The sequence below is a fragment of the Podarcis bocagei genome (assembly GCF_964188305.1).
Source record: "Podarcis bocagei genome assembly, chromosome: 17".
NCBI lineage: Eukaryota > Metazoa > Chordata > Lepidosauria > Squamata > Lacertidae > Podarcis > Podarcis bocagei.
Window position 1 is genome coordinate 3077412 of NC_138143.1, and position 15213 is coordinate 3092624.

General features: G+C 46.8%; 1 protein-coding gene across 1 annotated transcript in view; it reads left to right on the plus strand.

Annotated features, from left to right (window-relative positions):
- Positions 1-733: 733 nt before the first annotated feature.
- Positions 734-15213, plus strand: part of CACNA1F (calcium voltage-gated channel subunit alpha1 F) — a 75141-nt gene continuing 60661 nt past the window's right edge. The window contains exons 1-9 of the mRNA XM_081177321.1: positions 734-1613; positions 2313-2571; positions 2695-2800; positions 4499-4638; positions 7688-7830; positions 9606-9758; positions 11364-11560; positions 11667-11770; positions 14260-14426. Coding sequence (XP_081033447.1) covers positions 1592-1613; positions 2313-2571; positions 2695-2800; positions 4499-4638; positions 7688-7830; positions 9606-9758; positions 11364-11560; positions 11667-11770; positions 14260-14426 — 1291 coding nt within the window. The 5' untranslated portion in view covers positions 734-1591. The remainder of the gene's footprint in view (positions 1614-2312; positions 2572-2694; positions 2801-4498; positions 4639-7687; positions 7831-9605; positions 9759-11363; positions 11561-11666; positions 11771-14259; positions 14427-15213) is intronic.

Below are 15213 nucleotides of genomic sequence, written 5' to 3' on the forward strand. Positions count from 1 at the left end.
CCTAGACACCCCAACTCTTACACGGGAAGATACCCGAAGACACCAAAACCTGCATATATATATATATATATATATATAATCAAACAATGAAATATAGTGGTACAGTCCACCTCAGTTTAGAGTTGGCACATGTGAGCCATTCATGAATTTTGACATACCAACCAGAAAGCAATGCTTTACATTTCCTGTCCTGTGCCAGAAGGCAGGAAAACAAAGGTTGTATACACATTGTGGGCTTAATGTCATTCTTTTTCTGAAGCTGGTTTTGGGGAAAACACATCAAAATGCGGTATTTCACATGAAACAATGTGAAACATAAGACAAAACATTGCTTCCCAAACCAGTGTTGAGAGTGCACTTGATCTAGAGTAATTGTATCTCATACATGTATAGTCTGTGCCAATGTTTTACATTTGTTTGACTACCTTATCTTCTTTTTCCACATTTGTTGGCATCAGGCTAATATTGTTTTAAAAAAGCAACCCTATATTATGAAATAACAATAGTAAATTTTAAGATTTTTATTGACTCACCAATTAATTATGCCAGTTGCTGTCCTTTTCATAAGACATTGTACCTCCATACCTTTAAAGCACATTAGAAGCGGATTTTCTCCTCAAAAAATTCTGGGCACTTTAGTTTGTTAAGGGCTGCTGGGCATTGTAACTCTTTGAGTGGTAAACTGCAGTGCCCAGGATTCTTTTAAGGGAAAGGATGTGTTTTGAATGTGTTTAAAAGGTAAAAGTGTTTGTGCGGTAGTGTGCACAGGAGTACAAAAGCTGGGTCCGTTCATCCCAGAATGCCCTGAGGTAAGTGAGCAAGGCCCTGCATTGGGAACAACCATCTCAGTATCCCATCCCATCCTGCACCCCAAAAAGACATGCAAATGGGCTCCTTGTGCGTAATCTGTGCCAGGGTGACTGAGGGTGGAGGTATCAAGCCGGACTGTCTGAAGAAGGAAAGGAAACTTGCCATCATAAAAGACTTGGTGTCGGTCTGGTTTTGGTCACGGAGAGATCCATCATTTACAAGAGCTCCCTTATGCTGCTTTTACACAACACTCAGGTAGGGTGTGTTGGACTGTGACAAGGCCGTTCCCATTTCAGTCACATCTTTCATACTACCCCTTTCCAGGCCTAGGCTGGCTTGTGCGGCTGGGATGTCCCCAGCTCTCAACAGTCAGTGACCTAACCAGCTGTGTGAGCTCCCTCCTCCCTGCCTCCTGCGCTGCCCTTTAAAGTAGGCAATCTGCCTTAATCCTCAACCGAGAGCGAGGGAACGAAGCAGGGAGAGCGAGAGAAAGAGAGAGAGTGTGAGAGAGAAGCAGACACGAGCAGGGGCTTAAATCCTTTTCAGCGGGAGCACTGCTGTGGAAAGCAAGGAACGCATCTACAGGGCTTGGAAGGCTCCTGCTTCTGCCCTCCCATGAGAGCACGTAGGGTTAATTTGGTCCTTCCTCCCTGCCCAGGGAGAAAGGCCAAAAGAATGGGAAGCCCCCCCTTGCAAGGGGAAGAGGTAGTTGGTCTAAAGTGCTAGCATCTTCTGGAGATTTCCTCATCTGCCCTCTCACCCCCTACAACCAGTCAGCAAGATGTCTGAGTGCAACGGAGGACGTGAGTAGATGTAGATGTGTTTAGTTAACAAGGTAGGGACAAGCTGTTGGGAGGTGGGTAGGAGTCTTACAGTGCAATCCTAGGCATGTTTACTCAGGAGTAAGTGTTACTGAAAGGAGTTTACTTAGTGCATTTGGGATTGCAGCTTTTAAGGGTGTGTTCAGAAGATACTGAGAGGAAGAAGACAGTGGTAAGTAAGGGCTGGTAGAAGACGAATGATCTGGAGTCCAGCTATGGGGGGCATCAGGCAAACTTTTGCATTATAGTGGTTCTCAATAGTTAAACATTTGGTCCTAGGTTAGCAAAGGGGTTGAAGTAAAGGGTAGGAGGCTTGGACACTGTTTAAGATTGGAACAGCAGCTGATAAAACAGAGAAGGGTATGGCTTTGGTGTTGCAATCAGAATGAGGTGTTTCGATGTATAACTGGGACTGATAATGGAAATGAATGAGTGTGAAGTCCTGAGGCCAAACCATAGATGCCAGGCAAACATCTGAAGTTTTATTTCAGCCTGAGCTCACAGAGGCCTTAGTCTTGGAAAAGTCTCCCACAGTGGAACGTGCTCTGTCATATTTCTATATTAACCAACCTTTTTGTGTTTTTCAGAACCTTATTTCTTTTTTGTGCCTTTTCTAAGAAACAGGGCAGTTAGCATTTAGATCCATCCTTAACTCCCCCTTGCCTTGTTTCCACCTTGCAGCAGCTGGCACCCCCGAGATCCCACGCTCAGCGGCTGAGGCTTTTGTGGAGGCAACAGGCCAGGCCCTGGCCTGGACACTTGCTGGTGGGGGCTCAGATACACTGGGCTCTACAGGCAGCAGTGCCCAGAAGAAGCGTCTCCAGCACAACAAGCATAAAACCCAGGGGACCAATGTGGTGCACCGCTCACCACGAGCCCTCTTCTGTCTCAGGCTGAACAACCCCATCCGCCGTGCTGCCATCAGCATCGTTGAATGGAAGCATCCTATTCTTACAAATTGGGAGAAATCTGACTCGGGGTGGGGGTGGGGAGGCCCTCTTTTTTCCTTGGGGGAAGGAGGGAGAAGAAATTCCTGTTTGTTGCCTTAACTGAATGTTCCCAGACCCTTTGATATCCTCATTCTTATGACCATCTTCGCCAACTGTGTGGCCTTAGGAGTCTATATCCCCTTCCCTGAGGATGACTCAAATGTCTCCAACCACAACTTGGTGAGTGCCTTTCCCAAAGCCTTGGAGGGAAGGGTGGGGAGTGGGGGAGAGCATAGTGCAATGGCAGAGCACATATTCTGCATGCTGAAGGATGCAGTGAAAAGGATTTTGGACAGCTGGAGACCTCAGAAAACTGTTGTCAGTACAGGTACTGAACTAGATGGGTAGGCCCAAGGTCTGACACAGGAAGACAACATCATGTGAAGCCAGGAATATTGTCTCCAAGGTCTGCTTCCTTGCTGTAACCCACCACATGCCACCTTCCGGCTAGAGATACCCCAAATCCTGGATCACGCAGCTGCTCCTTATTTTTCTTCACCTTGTAGTCCAGTAAACTCCTTTGCCGTGGCCTCCTTCTTCCTTAATGATTCCACTTTTACATCTTGATTTCTGTCTGAGGCAACACGTTAATGCTAATTAAAACTATTATCTCTTAATAACCATTAATCCACCACCTGACTGGGGGCAGCTGAGGCAACAGGCTGCCCCCTGCCCCCTGATCCCCACAGCTTCCTAGTTCACTCTGGTGACCGAGGGTCTTGCAGTGAGGCCACAGAAGCTCCCCTATGAATTTGAAGTCATCTGCTGATTGCAGCTGGGGTCAGGGCTGGAGTTTGATCTCAGCTTCCCTGGAGTAAATCCAGAATAATCCATGACTGAAACTGGATGGGGGCCAGTTTCTGATCTCTGTTTCTCCCCTCTAGGGTAAATCCAGAAATGCTTGACACCAGTGAAGTCAAAGACAGAACTTGATCTCATTTCTCTGCCAGCCATTTTTTAAAGAATTAATTTTTTTACAGTTCACACAGTACATATACTGTACCACTGTGGGAGGGCTTTGTTGTTTACAGTGGCAGGACAGAGTCCAGAGATTCTGTTCTCATTGAAGGAGAGGATAACATTTATTGGTATAAAAGGAAAGAAGCAGAAAGTAGTGCTAACTGCATTGTGTCTCTGGTTCTCTTACTAGTGGGTCTCAGTAAAGATGTGATAGGGATGGCCTATTGATCGGGATTTCTGGGTTATGGGCTATAGCTCCACATATCTTTACTTCTCTGTGTTTTTGTGTTTGTTTATATTGAATTTTGCATGCCGTGAGTGACAAATGCACGCTCCTCTTTTCTGGGGAGTGTGTGTGCAAGTGGCCACACTTATTCCTGTAGCCATGTATATGTGTGATACTCCCAACTCTTTGCTCTCCCTCCTATTTCCTTGCCCACTCTGTAAGCTGCTTGTGCCGGTGTTGTACTGAGATAATGCTAATCCAGAGAATTTTTTGCCCATTTCCCTTGATGGGAATTTCCAGTCTCTGTCTCTAGTGTAACTTTTCAGAACTGGAGCTTTCAAGTGGAGCTCTTTGGGATTGTCCTGACTTTGGAACATGTGACTGGTTTCAAATCCCAATACAGTGGTACCTCGGCTTAAGTATTTAATTCGTTTCGGAGGTCCGTTCTTAACCTGAAGCATCACTTTAGCTAATGGGGCCTCCTGCTGCTGCTGTGCTGCCAAAGCATGATTTCTGTTCTCATCCTGAAACAAAGTTCTTAACCCGAGGTACTATTTCTGGGTTAGCGGAGTCTGTATCCTGAAGCATCTGTAACCTGAGGTACCACTGTAAAGTGCTAGATTGCTTCTCAGGACACAAGCAGGAGAAGCTTGGAAATATAATTTGGGCCTACTGGCCTTCTTCCTCCACAGGAGCAAGTGGAGTACGTTTTTCTCATCATATTCACGGTGGAGACTTTCCTCAAGATCCTTGCCTATGGACTAGTCATGCATCCCAGCGCCTACATCCGCAATGGCTGGAACCTTCTCGATTTTGTCATCGTTGTGGTGGGGTGAGTGTTCTCCGTGGCATAATGAGTGAGTGCAAATCACTTCTGCAGGTTGCCAAAAGTCCCAAGTATATCTCTCCAAATGGACTGTCTGGCAACAGAGAGAGGGGAGATTTGGGGAAACTGCAGTAGCACAGCTCTTCTGCAGCGTCTTAATACAAATAAGTCTGTATAGCAAGCGATTATTAACGAAGTTGAGGAATTAGATCCAGGTCCTGAGAAAAGCCCTCGTTTCTGTAAAATGTGTGCCAAAGGATGTGTCCTCTCTGGACAAAGCTGTAATGTCATAATTCTTTCCACCAAACAGTTAAAAGTACAGGAAGCCCTATTGGGGGTCTGTACCTGGCAATGTTAGTAGGAAGGGAGAGGCCCAAGTCTTGTGTTTGAAGGGACTTGAAATAGTCAACTAGCCAGAGCCAGAGCCCATAGCTAAATGCTTATGCTGTGAACATATGAATAGGACTCTTTTTGTAAATAGGCCATGCAGACACAACATCAAATAAAGTAGAAGGGAACGAGCAGAGCAGCACTAAAATGCTGATGAATTTTCATGATGTTGAAATGTGAAGAGCTGTGCTTAAGCCTAGAAAATGAGAAACTGAAATAGACATTCACGCATCCCTACATGTGACCTAAGGGGTGGTACCCGGTAGTTCAAAGTGTGGAGCCTGCTAAGAGGAATGAGGCCTACTATGGTCCCTGGTCGGGACAAGGGTTGAGACCTGGCACCCTGGTGCCTGAAAGGGGAGTCTGATGGACAGGAGGCAGGGGAAGGACATGGAATTAATTGTAAAAGCTCTCAAGCAAAAGAATCCCTGCGCCACACCAAGCTGCCCATTTATGGAAGCCACCTGAATGCCTCTGCTGCCAGAGGTGAAGCAGCTGGTGAACATGGACATGCTTGGTTGTGGTCCTCAGTCTGGGGAACATCCTCTCCAGAGAGCTCTGACTGGCACCTTCTTTGCTACCTTTTAGGTGCCAGTTGAAAACATTTTTCAATTATTCACCATGTCTTTTTTATATAAATTGATTTTATTTCATTTTAAATAAAATAAACAAAATGAGCAATTATCTTGCATATATGACCCAACAGAGATCATGTCGATAACACTTAATCCAAATTCACCGTGACTCTTAGATACAGTACATTTAAATTGTCTTATGCTGTTTTATTGTAGTTTTAATGGTGTTTTTGTGTGATTGCTAATTACCCTGGAATCAAAAAGTATTGGGTGGTATATATACTTCTAAAAATCAACAACACAAATAAAAGAGGACAATAGCCAGACCTCTTAATTCAGTGGGAGGGACCACGCTTTGCACATAGAAAGATCCAGTTCAGAACCAGCACCTCTGGTTGAAAGGATCAGGTGATTGGTGGAAAAACCTTTGCTCAATAACCTGCACTGGGCAGACCTACTTCAAGGCAGTTTCCTACACCCCCTGCCATCCTGAGATCCTGCGGTACCTGGAGGTTTCTCTCCATCTGATAAAGATCCTGAATCTTGAGGTCAGCTCCAGAGACATGGCAAGTCTGCTAAAAGGCTTTGCCATCCCACTTGTTCATTTGCTTACAAATTAACCTATGACTGGTGTGGGGTATCTGTGGCCCTTCCAATATTGCTGAACTACATATTGGCCATACTTGCTAGGGCTGACTGGAGTTTTAGTTCGGCAACATTTGGAGGACCGAAGGTCCCCTACACATGGCCCACACAATTCAGACTGCAATATGTGCTACATACCAAGCCATCCACTGGCGGGGGGGGGGGGTATTTCTCCTGGAGCTATAACCCTCAGGCAAGGCTTCTTTGCAGAAGTCCCAAGTAAAACCCCCTCCACCATCATCAGGGCCATCAAGGACATTTTGCCACCCAAAATGGCTGCACGTCATTATATTAAATGTGTGCCCCAGGACCTATTGCCATGGTGTGTCAGATGCTGGCATGGATCACGAGCCATCTGTTGAGCAGCAGTGTACAGCAGTAGACAGTGTTGGGCATGGAGCAGGGAGAGGTGAATTCAGATTTCTTTTCTGCTTAGCGGTAAAGCTCACTGGGTAAGCCCAGGCCACTTTCTCACTATTTTGAGGATAAAATGGAATAAACTCGTATACGATGCCCTGAGGATTCAACTGTAATTTATCAGATATGTGGAGGCCAGTTATTGTTGCTCAAAGGAGAGCAAAAGGAATTATGCTTAATTGCCTTTATTATACCCCACATTTTAGAGCCCAGCTCTGGTCTTTTGGGGGGGGGGGGAAGGCTCAAGCATCTCCCCAGACAATCCCCAAATCCTTAGTTCCATTTGGGATTAGGTTAAAGGGAATGATCTTGAAAAGGGGATAGTCCTTATAGCCTGAGGATCAATACTCTGAGTCCTCATCCAATGAAGAACACTGATCTCTAGAATTAGAGAGGAGAAGAGAGACTGACCACCCCCTCCTTAAGGTAGTTTTAAAAAGGATTAAAATACAGGATTGGTCTATCAATGGCTGGCACCTCAACATTGTGTTTTAATTGTTGTAACCCGCTCTGGGACCCCCTAGAGCCCTAGAGGTAAAGGTAAAGGTACCCCTGTCCGTACGGGCCAGTCGTGTCCAACTCTAGGGTTGTGCGCCCATCTCGCTTAAGAGGCCGGGGGCCAGCGCTGTCCGAGGACACTTCCGGGTCACGTGGCCAGCGTGACAAAGCTGCTCTGGCAAGCCTGCACCAGTGCAGCACACGGAAACGCTGTTTACCTTCCCGCTATAAAGCGGTACCTATTTATCTACTTGCAATTAAGGGTGCTTTTGAACTGCTAGGTGGGGAGGAGCTGGGGAGCTCACCCCGCCGCAGGGATTCGAACCGCCGACCATACGATCGGCAAGTCCAAGGTGCTGAGTTTTTACCCACAGCGCCACCCGCGTCCCTGGCCCTAGAGAGTGAAGGCCATAAATGGGTCTATGGGGCTAGAAGCTAGTTTGTCATTCTTTTATCTGTGTTTGGGTGGGCTCTTCATGGGAAGAAAGGTCCCCTGCCTGTCTCATCATGGTCCTGTCTCCCCCCCACAGTCTCTTCAGTGTCATCCTGGAACAAGTTTCCCACAAGCCTGGAGAGGCTCATCACATGAGTGGGAAGCCGGGTGGGTTTGATGTCAAAGCTCTGAGAGCCTTCCGTGTCCTGAGACCTCTGCGCCTCGTCTCTGGTGTCCCTAGTAAGCATCTTTCTCTTTTACAAACAGGGCGCCTCCGGACTGGTGTTTAATTGTTGGCGAACTTTCTGCAATATGTTCTTGACACAATAATCATACATGTAGTGGTTAATTGATTCTGCTTTAGTTTGTTGTGTGATGTCTCCCCAATGCTATCTCATTATTGCTAGCCAGAGGAGCTATCAGCACAACAAATGGAGGGCAAAAATAAACCAGAACATTTGGGGTATAAAAATTAAGGGGTTTCAGCTGGAAGTTACCGGGCATGCGCTGACTGGAAATGAAGCCGTGTGACCACTCCAAAACTTTTGCAGGTGCAAACAGTATTGAAAGTGGGATCACATGTAACTGCCCCAAAAACATCAAGAGCGCAAATAATCATGATGTTCAATAAAAAGGATGTCTGGAGGGCCCCCCATATGTTTCCTTGGTAGTAGTCTCTGAAGAGAGAAGCTGATAACAATCAGTGCACCATCCTTTGCACTGCTTTGGGTCAAATTGAGATGCCATTGAGTTGATGCTCTGAGCTGCATTTATACACTGTACATATACACTGTACTGTATATGGTATTTCTGCTGTACCACATATCATGTGCCTAACTGTACATACAGTGGTACCTCTAGTTATGAACTTAATTCGTTCCAGAGGTCTGTTCTTAACCTGAAACTGTTCTTAACTAGAGGCTTGCTTTCACTAATGGGGCCTCTTGCTGCTGTTGTGCCGCCGGCACATGATTTCCGTTCTCATCCTGGGGCAAAGTTCTCAACTTGAGGTTACTCTTCCAGGTTAGTGGAGTTTGTAACCTGAGGCGTTTTTAACTCGAGGTACCACTGTATTGGTTTTGCTGCTAGCTGCATAGTGACTGCACTCTGCTTTGCTTTGCCAGAGTAGCTTATTGAGCAGAGAGGTGCTGTACCATGTGTTGTCGCAGTGTTCTTGTGATGCCATATCCACACTGCATTGTGCACAGTTGCGCTGCTATACCACAGAGCAATAAAGACCATACACAGCAATTTTGGGGCATATGCCACATAATGGTTGCCTTATTGCACTTCACTGCATGTCGTGGCATTAGCCAGAGTCACTTTATTTTGCCAAACATATGCTATCATTCTGCACTAGATCACACTGCAGTATTATACTGCAGCTCATGTTTAATCTGCTACAATGCATCACAGGCATTGCACTGTATACAAACAGACCTGCACATCGAGCTTCATGTTGGCTTCCATGCAGACACACAGTATTACCCAGAGCACATATTTACTATGTGCACAGATTTGCATGCTGTCTTGCTAGGCAGCACATCGACACATTCCATGTGATTGCATTATTGTGACTTACAGCCACTCTGCAAGTCTCCTTAAATACAGTTCCCACAAACTGCACGCCTGCTGTGCAGGGCCACATTAAAGCACCACTTGCATTTTAGTTCATGCTTCCACATTGTATTACATGCTATGCACAGCAGCACACAGCTGTATTCACCATGCTCTGCACTGCTGCAAGCACATTGCACAATGAATAGCAGGAGCAGCTCCTTCAATGCGGTGTATGAAATTTGACCCAGAGACAATTCATCTGCAAATGATTTAGCTTCAGGTTCATTGTGCTGTGAAGGAGAATGCCTCCACCCCTTCTGGTTGTATTCTGCTCCTGAGACTGAGCTCTCCACCTGCAGCCATGTGCCCAGTTGTGATTGCGCTGCATGTTGCAGCACTGCTCATCATGCTTCTGCAAAGTTAACACCATGTTCTGAATCCTCTCCACCAACTAGGCCTGCACATTGTCTTGAACTCTATCATGAAAGCCATGGTGCCCCTCCTGCACATTGCGCTGCTTGTCCTTTTCGTCATCATCATCTATGCTATCATTGGCTTGGAGCTCTTTATCGGCCGCATGCACAAGACCTGCTTCATCGTTGGTTCAGGTATAGTTCTGCAAGTGGGGGGGGGAGGTATGTAGATCATTCTTGCCTTCAAAAATGTTAAATTTTAGGGAGAGAGACCAATCCAAGTGTGTGCAAATGAACTGTAGGGAATAATCCTACTCCTTCCTTCCAGAATGGGGAATAGCACTGCTGGGATGAATTTCTGTTGAATTCAGTTTTCAGTGTCAGAGCTGCACTTTTGAAGAATGTGAAAGGCTTCTCTTTCAAACATTTTTTCATACCTATTTGCAGATATCTTTTATCATCATCTGCTGCTTTGTTGCTGTTGTTGTTATAAACTTGAAAGAGCCTTTCACAATGTGACCAGGAGCTACATAGTGAGTTTCATGTGTTACAGGGAAATTGAATGGGAGAGGTTGAGAGACACCCCCCCCCCGAGCCTTGCCTCATCACGAGGCAAGAACAGGGAATCTTCACTGCACATTATCAAAACCTCATTCATTTGGGTTCAAAGCTCCATTCGCAAGGTGCCTGCTTGGTCAGAGGCTCCAGAGCCCTGATGGCAGTCCCTAATGTTGAGAAAAGGAATAACAGCAGAGTTTGCAGAAGGTGCCCACGACTCCCCATGGAGCCTCAGGCCTCCAACAAAGGAAAACAGGGAAAGTGTCAATACCAAATGTAGTAATTCACTGGTAAATGTATCTACGGACTGGTTCAATGAGAAAACTTTAGAAATCCATAAGAAATTACTCATTGTATCAGTCTCAGTTCCAATGACATTTAGGACCCAGGGAAGTGAGGTATAAAGGGAGGGGTTAGTGAGCCCACCATAATCCCTGAGATGTACAGTCATGTCTGTCTGCAGGACCTTTGCAAGGAGTTTGTACTGTGAAAGACTATATTTGATTGACAGGTACATTCCTGGATCTCAGGTTCTACCTGTGACCACACCTTTTCTGTGACGTATCTATGATGTCTTGATGATGCTTCTGGAAATGTATTATGGGAAACTTTTAAAACTGATGTAACCATTGTTTGGGGCTTCTGGCTGCTTTGTCTTTGTGGTGGTGGGAAGTCTTGCAACAATAAAGATCAGGCCTACAGGCCACTGTTTTGCTTCTATCTCCTGGCTGAAGTCTCTTGCTTGTGACCCCCGACCTGAACCTATGGGAGTCAAGGTTAGGCAATTGTAGGTGCTCCAAGGGCTCCCTATTACATATGCAACTTCTCTTAGCTCAGTTAGATAGTGTGTGTTGCTGATAACGCCAAGGCCATGGGTTTGATCCCCATGCGAGCCACCTGCACATGCCTGCCTTGCAGGGGGTTGGACTAGATGACCCTCGGAGTCCCTTCCAGCTCTACAATTCTATGATTCTAACCCAAATAGCCAGTTTCATTTTCAGGAACATAAATGCATGACTGGATTTTAAAAGCTGTCTGCTGATATGCTTTAAATGCCTAAATGTTAAAAGAATATTGAACTATCAAGTGAATTCTTTGTGTTTGTGTGTTTTAGTAGTCGGGATGGGGGGTGTTGGAAATACAGGGCACATTTTGAGAGATATGCAGATGTTTGTGAAACATAGTTTGGTTCAGCACTCCCTGTCCGTCCACCCTCAAAAATAATCTCTGCATCCCTTGCAGACCTGGAGGCTGAGGAGGACCCATCACCTTGTGCCTTCTCTGGGCATGGCCGGGAATGCTTGACGAACAATAGTGAGTGCCGTGGGAAGTGGGAAGGACCCAATGGTGGCATCACCAACTTCGACAACTTCTTTTTTGCCATGCTGACTGTCTTCCAGTGCATCACCATGGAAGGTTGGACTGATGTGCTCTACTGGGTGAGGCAGCTTCCTCCACTAGTGGGGGGGGGGGAGCAGCCCTGCCAATGGCTCATACAGAGCAATCCATATAATTTCCTGCTTATTGTCCCTCTCTCTACTCCAGATGCAGGATGCAATGGGTCACGAACTGCCCTGGCTCTACTTTGTCAGCCTTGTCATCTTTGGCTCCTTCTTTGTGCTCAATCTGGTTTTGGGTGTGCTGAGTGGGTAAGTTGGATTTGGAGTGAGTATAGCATGTGAATCAGTTTATGGGATGCCTTTGAGGACTGCTTCTTGTGCCTGCATACATGTGGTAACTGGATAGCTGGATACATAGATAGCATGTAACCATTCACACAAAATGGTTCCATCAGCATTCAAATGGGGAGGTGACTTCTGTGAGAGATCCAAAATCTGCCAAAGGTAGCATGGGTTGCTTTGTAATATCTGTTGAATTGATTTTGCTTGATTTTGCTCATTTGCAGTATCAAATGGTTATATTTTAGTGGGAAAGATTCTGCACTGCCACCCACTTTCCACCTTGCAAGTCTAGTAGTAGTGATTCTATATTTGGTTTTTCATGGTAGCATGTAGTTTCACTTGCTTGCATAAATTGTGGAATTGTTATGATTCATTCATTGGCTGCTTAAAGTAATGTTAGCCCCACACGGGGTGTGAGGGGACAAACCCATTCCCATGGGTTCACAGTCAGATAGGAAGAATGAGGCATAAGCAAAAAGAGGGTAGGAAGATGTCTAAATTGACAAACTATTGTTGGGCAAACCAAAACCAGAAAACTTGGTTTGAAGTACTATATTTGTTAACTATGGTTTAGTGTGATATCTGAATTAAGAAAGCATAGTTTACAATGGTTGCTTACCTTCTCAAAGACACACCTAGTAGAAATGGGAGTGAAGTTATAAACCTGAGTACTGATAAAACAGGAAATGGTAGCAGACCACCTCTCTAAACCATGACATCTCTTGAGTAGTTAACTGGTTAGCGTGAACCATGAGTTGGTATGATATCTTTTAGCAAGTTAGTGTGTGCAATGATTGCTGACAGTTGATGTGGTCCAGGTTCTATGCTGTCCCGCTCCCCCACCCCCGCAGCGAAGGGAGCAGAAGAAGCTAGTGGGTTGTGGATTTAGGGCCAGAATGACTGATGCCAGATGCCAGGCAAAGGGAAGAGCCATTCTGCTGAGTTACCGACTTGTCAGGGCACTTTGATATACAGTGGTACCTCAGGTTACATACGCTTCAGGTTACAGACTCCGCTAACCCAGAAATATTACCTCGGGTTAAGTACTTTGCTTCAGGATAAGAACAGAAATCGTGCTTTGGCGCCACGGCAGCAGCAGGAGGCCCCATTAGCTAAAGTGGGGCTTCAGGTTAAGAACAGTTTCAGGTTAAGTACGGACCTCCGGAACGAATTAAGTACTTAACCCGAGGTACCACTGTAGTGTATAATAGTAGTGGTGACTGATTTTTTTTAGCAGGTGTGCACAGGGCCAGCCCAGCCATGAGGCAAGGTGAGGCGACAACCTCAGGCGGCAGGATCCACAGGGGTAGCAGACCCGCCCTCCAGGGAAAGCATTGCCCACTGTTGCCACTGCTTCAGTGGCAGCAACGGCTGCGGCACACTTCTTGGAGAGCAAGATCTCCTTGGCAAGCCCCCCCCCCCGCTGCCTCTACTGCAGCCTCTTTGCAAACAGGAGGTGCTGCTGGTCTCTTCCACCTCTTGTTCCTGATATAGATCTCCCCCCCCCCCATTGTTCTAGATGTAGATCTTAACTCACCCCTTCTTTCCTGGCCAGAGTGGAGGCACTATTTTGTGGTTCACTGCAGATTCCAAAATGTCTTGGGGCAGCCTTGAGTGTGACACAAGCCATGCCCAAAGCATTAGACGTTATAATAGAGACCCCGAGTGGTATGGTGGTTGGAGTGTTGGACTAAGACCTGGAAGAGCAACGGTTTAGTCCCCACTCGGCCATGAAGCTCACTTGGTGACCTTGGGCCACTCACTGTCTCTCAGCCTAATCTACCTCACAGGTTTGGGATCCATGAGTGGGAAAGTGCTGTTGTGCTCATGTCCTGCTGTGGAATCTCCATAAGCATCTGACTGGCCTCTGTGAGAACAAAATGCTGCCCTAGGTGGGCCTTTGGTCTGATCTAGCAGGGCTGCTCTTTTGTCACCCTGTGCCTTGTTATGGTTTTGCCTCTAATCTAAGGATCTGTAGAGCAGAGCAGTGCAGAACTAGCATGTCAGGCAAGAATTCAGGCCTGACTCTCGTATGCCATAGCCAGGAGTGCTACAGATTTCAGGAGTGGTTCAGAAGTGCCATGAACTGTCATAACCCCATGTCACAGGTTGACCACCTGTGGTGTATTTTCTGTTCGCTGTCTGCCTGTGACATCTGTGGCCGAGCTGAGGTGGCGCGTGGATGACCCTGACATTGGAGTGTATGTATTATATGTTTGTGGAGGTAGGTGGGAGCTTGTACTTAATTTCTCATTCCCTGCTCTGACTTTCTGATGTTTTGATTCAGCCCTGTGTGTCCCTTAAGCACCCAGAGAGCTTTCCGGCTGTGCCAAACACATGACAACCAGCTGGATCAAAGGCTGTGCTACTGGCAGGCGGGCTTTGCACCAGTAGGTGTCTCTCAGCAGATGGCTCAGCTGGCCTGTGCAGCTAATTTGACCCATTTCTCCCCACAGAGAATTTTCCAAGGAGCGAGAGAAGGCAAAGGCCCGGGGTGACTTCCAAAAGTTACGGGAGAAGCAGCAGATGGAGGAGGACCTGAAGGGCTATTTGGATTGGATCACGCAGGCCGAAGACATAGAGCCTGACGAGGAAGGGGACGAGGCAGACGAGAAGCACACTCGTAAGGGCTCCGCCTGCCACCCGCTGCCAGCTTCCTAGCCCTGCTTTGCCAGAGAACAGTGCCCTGCTGAAGGAGGGGACAGTTTAGTCAGTGGCCTGGATGCTACCATCTGGGCCTTGTGGCAGCTCTGGGTGAGGGGATTAGAGAGGAATCAATCCAAGCAGCAGCGATGCAAGATTAGTGAGAACCTGAGCAAACTGGCAGCTGGGGAAGGGATCCTTCTTGTGGAGAGGAGGGAGGGGAGTCGGATGCCGTGTACCTACTGGGGAAGCAGGTGCATCTGGCAGTCGGGGACACGACTGGATGGCAGGAACAGAACAGAAGGGCAGGGCAGGCCAATCCCTCTGTCTCTTTATTTTTCTCCCTCTGCCTTTTGCTGAGGGAAGGGATACAGGGGTTGTGCTCTTTCCTTCAGCAATGCCCAGAATTGGCCAATTAGTAGCATGCTTTTACTTGTGCGTACCCTTCCCCATGGCTATAATTTGCAGCAAGGGAAAATGGAAGAGAGTTCCAAGGGTAAAACCCCTGGCGCTGAGTTAATTAGTTCATTGGGACCTCATTAGTTACTTTGGGGTCGCTGAGCAAGTGGTAAGAGCAACTAAGGTCAGCATTGTGAGTAGACAGATATTTATGAGTCTCCTATTCAGCTCATCTGTATTCCCTCCCCAGTCAGCTGAGGACAAATTTGGAGAATCTTGGTCCTTTCACCCTTCTGCCTCTCTGACTACCCTCTCAGAAATGGAGGCAACTTGAGGAGTCCCAGTGTGCTCCAACTGGAGCTTATCCA